Here is a 2,394-nt window from a genome sequence, read left to right on the forward strand (position 1 = left end):
TAAGGACTAAATTTTATGCAGAAATATATAACTTTTAGCAAGTATATGGCAAGCCCAAGAACACATTCATTTAGATGTTTCAGATAAATAACAAGACTAAAGTAATAAAATCTTTCATATTTGAATCCTATTGCAGCAACTCAGATGCTTCAGTATTAATTTATCAATTAATGTTTGCCATTGCAATGACAAACTTCTACTAGTCACCTGACCTGATTATAGAAATTTATTATGAAAGGAAAAAGAAGGGACATGGTTATGACAATAGCAAGAATAATTTCTTCAAAGGCATATATTGACCTGAAACAAACTATAACAGGGGAAAAAAACCATAACTCTTTTTTATTCAAGTCAAAAGTCATTGTTAATAGCCAATTACAAAAAAAATCACAGGGTGATTATCAGTACTAATCAGATGGATACATTTCCTATTCATGTAACAAATAGCACAGTGGGGAAACTGAGTCAAGAGAATGCTACCTTGGCCTATGTCAATGTCATTCCTTCTAATTTTCCCAGGGACAAAGATCCACTTGTAGCCAGTTCTCAGACTGCATTCCCTTTGGGCACAAGGCATTTATGGTAGACTATTGGTTTAATGACAATTCAGAAAATTATCTGTAATTAAAACTTAAGATAATACCAAATTGCATTCTCATGAGATTTTACCTAAAATAGCAAGATTTCACTAATTACAACTTAGGAGAAGATTGTTATTATTTTTTTCATCTTTCAATAATAGCTAACAAACCAGCACATATAAGGACGTTGTATCAGTCCTCCACTTATAAGTTAAGAATTATTTACATTCTGGAGCTTCACATATAACAAATGCATGCTGTCTTAGAACCTCCAAAAAAATGCTAGCTATATTAAGTCTCCAATCTGTATTGCCTATTCACCCTTAAGCAAGGTTTAAAATTTGAATCTAAGGAATACTAAGTTGACTGAGAATTGTACCTCTAATTTAAATTATTGATTAACAGGCAAAATTTCATAATTTTTACTAATAATAGCCAAATAATCTATTGGATAAAACTCATTCTTTAGTATTAGCAAAGCTGTAATTCCCCCACTTTCACTAAAAATGTTCCTAGTTTATTCAAGAATTTTATCAGAAATAAATTCTGTCAATTTTTTATGCATGCCATTTTTCTCATTCTTTTAATCTCTTTGAGGAGGAATTTCCTTTTTATAATTCATTCATATCTGGTCCCCTATCTTAATAAAATGCTTAATAATAGCCCTGCGAATCTGTTTGGTTTTCACACTGTAAATGATGGGGTTAAGAACAGGTGGGATAAGGAGGAAAATATTGGCCATCATGGTGTGGACGAAAGGGGGTGCCTTCCGACCATATCTGTGCACAAGAGACAGACTGACAAGGGGAATATAGAAAATAGCAACTGCACTAATATGAGAGACACATGTGTTAAAAGCCTTGTGTCGTTCCTCAGGGGAGGCAATATTGAGCACGGAGCGGATGATCAAAACATAGGATATAAGAATACAAGGGCAGTCAATACCTGTTGTTGAAAAGAGGGCAAAAAGTCCCATGATGCTGTTGATCCTGTTGTCATTGCATGACAACTTGATTACATCCACATGGTAGCAGTAAGAGTGAGAAAGAACCTTTGACTGACAAAATGACAGCCTTTTGAGAAGCAGTACCACTGGAGTCATGATTGCAACTTCTCTTACAACCAAGGCTACACCAATTTGAGCAATTTTGGTGTTGGTTAGAATGGTAGCATAATGAAGTGGAGCACAAATTGCCACAAACCGGTCAAAGGCCATGGCTAGGAGCACACCAGATTCCATGAATGTTAGTGAATGGAGGAAAAACATTTGGATGATACAAGCATCCAGGTTAATCTCTCTTTTATTGAACCAGAAAACTCCCAATGTGGTAGAGAGTGTGCAGATAGTCAGGCCCAGGTCAGTGGCTGAGAGCATGGAAAGGAAATAGTACATGGGTTCATGGAGACTCTGTTCACAGATCACTACAAACAGAATCATGCTGTTCCCTGAGAGGGCAATGACATATAGGAGGCAGATGGGAAGAGATATCCAGATTTGAGATGCTCCAAGACCAGGAATTCCAGTCAACCAAAAAATCAATGGCTGGGAACTAGTGTTATTGACAATTGTCATTGTAGGCTGAGGAGACAGGAATAAATAATAAAATTCCATGCTCTAAAAACCAAGTTATAATTTACATACACAATATATGTTCACCCAAAGAATACTTTATGATATTTCTTTCTAGATATTTGTATTCACCAAGTGATTTGATTATTTAGGTGATTTTTTTTAAAGTATATATTTATACCTTATAACCTGAGCAACTATATGATGATTTTATAGCCACCAGACACCTCTTTTCTATTTTGT

The 2,394-nt window shown here is 35.1% G+C and overlaps 1 protein-coding gene across 1 annotated transcript; it reads right to left on the reverse strand.

Moving 5' to 3' along the window:
• Positions 1 to 1,203: 1,203 nt before the first annotated feature.
• On the reverse strand, positions 1,204 to 2,154 carry LOC127558097 (olfactory receptor 51F2-like). Its single transcript, XM_051991322.1, has one exon. It carries the CDS (start codon positions 2,152 to 2,154, stop codon positions 1,204 to 1,206), a length of 951 nt encoding a protein of 316 aa, XP_051847282.1.
• Between the last annotated feature and the right edge of the window lie 240 nt (positions 2,155 to 2,394).

Source organism: Antechinus flavipes, chromosome 3 (assembly GCF_016432865.1).
Source record: "Antechinus flavipes isolate AdamAnt ecotype Samford, QLD, Australia chromosome 3, AdamAnt_v2, whole genome shotgun sequence".
Lineage (NCBI taxonomy): Eukaryota > Metazoa > Chordata > Mammalia > Dasyuromorphia > Dasyuridae > Antechinus > Antechinus flavipes.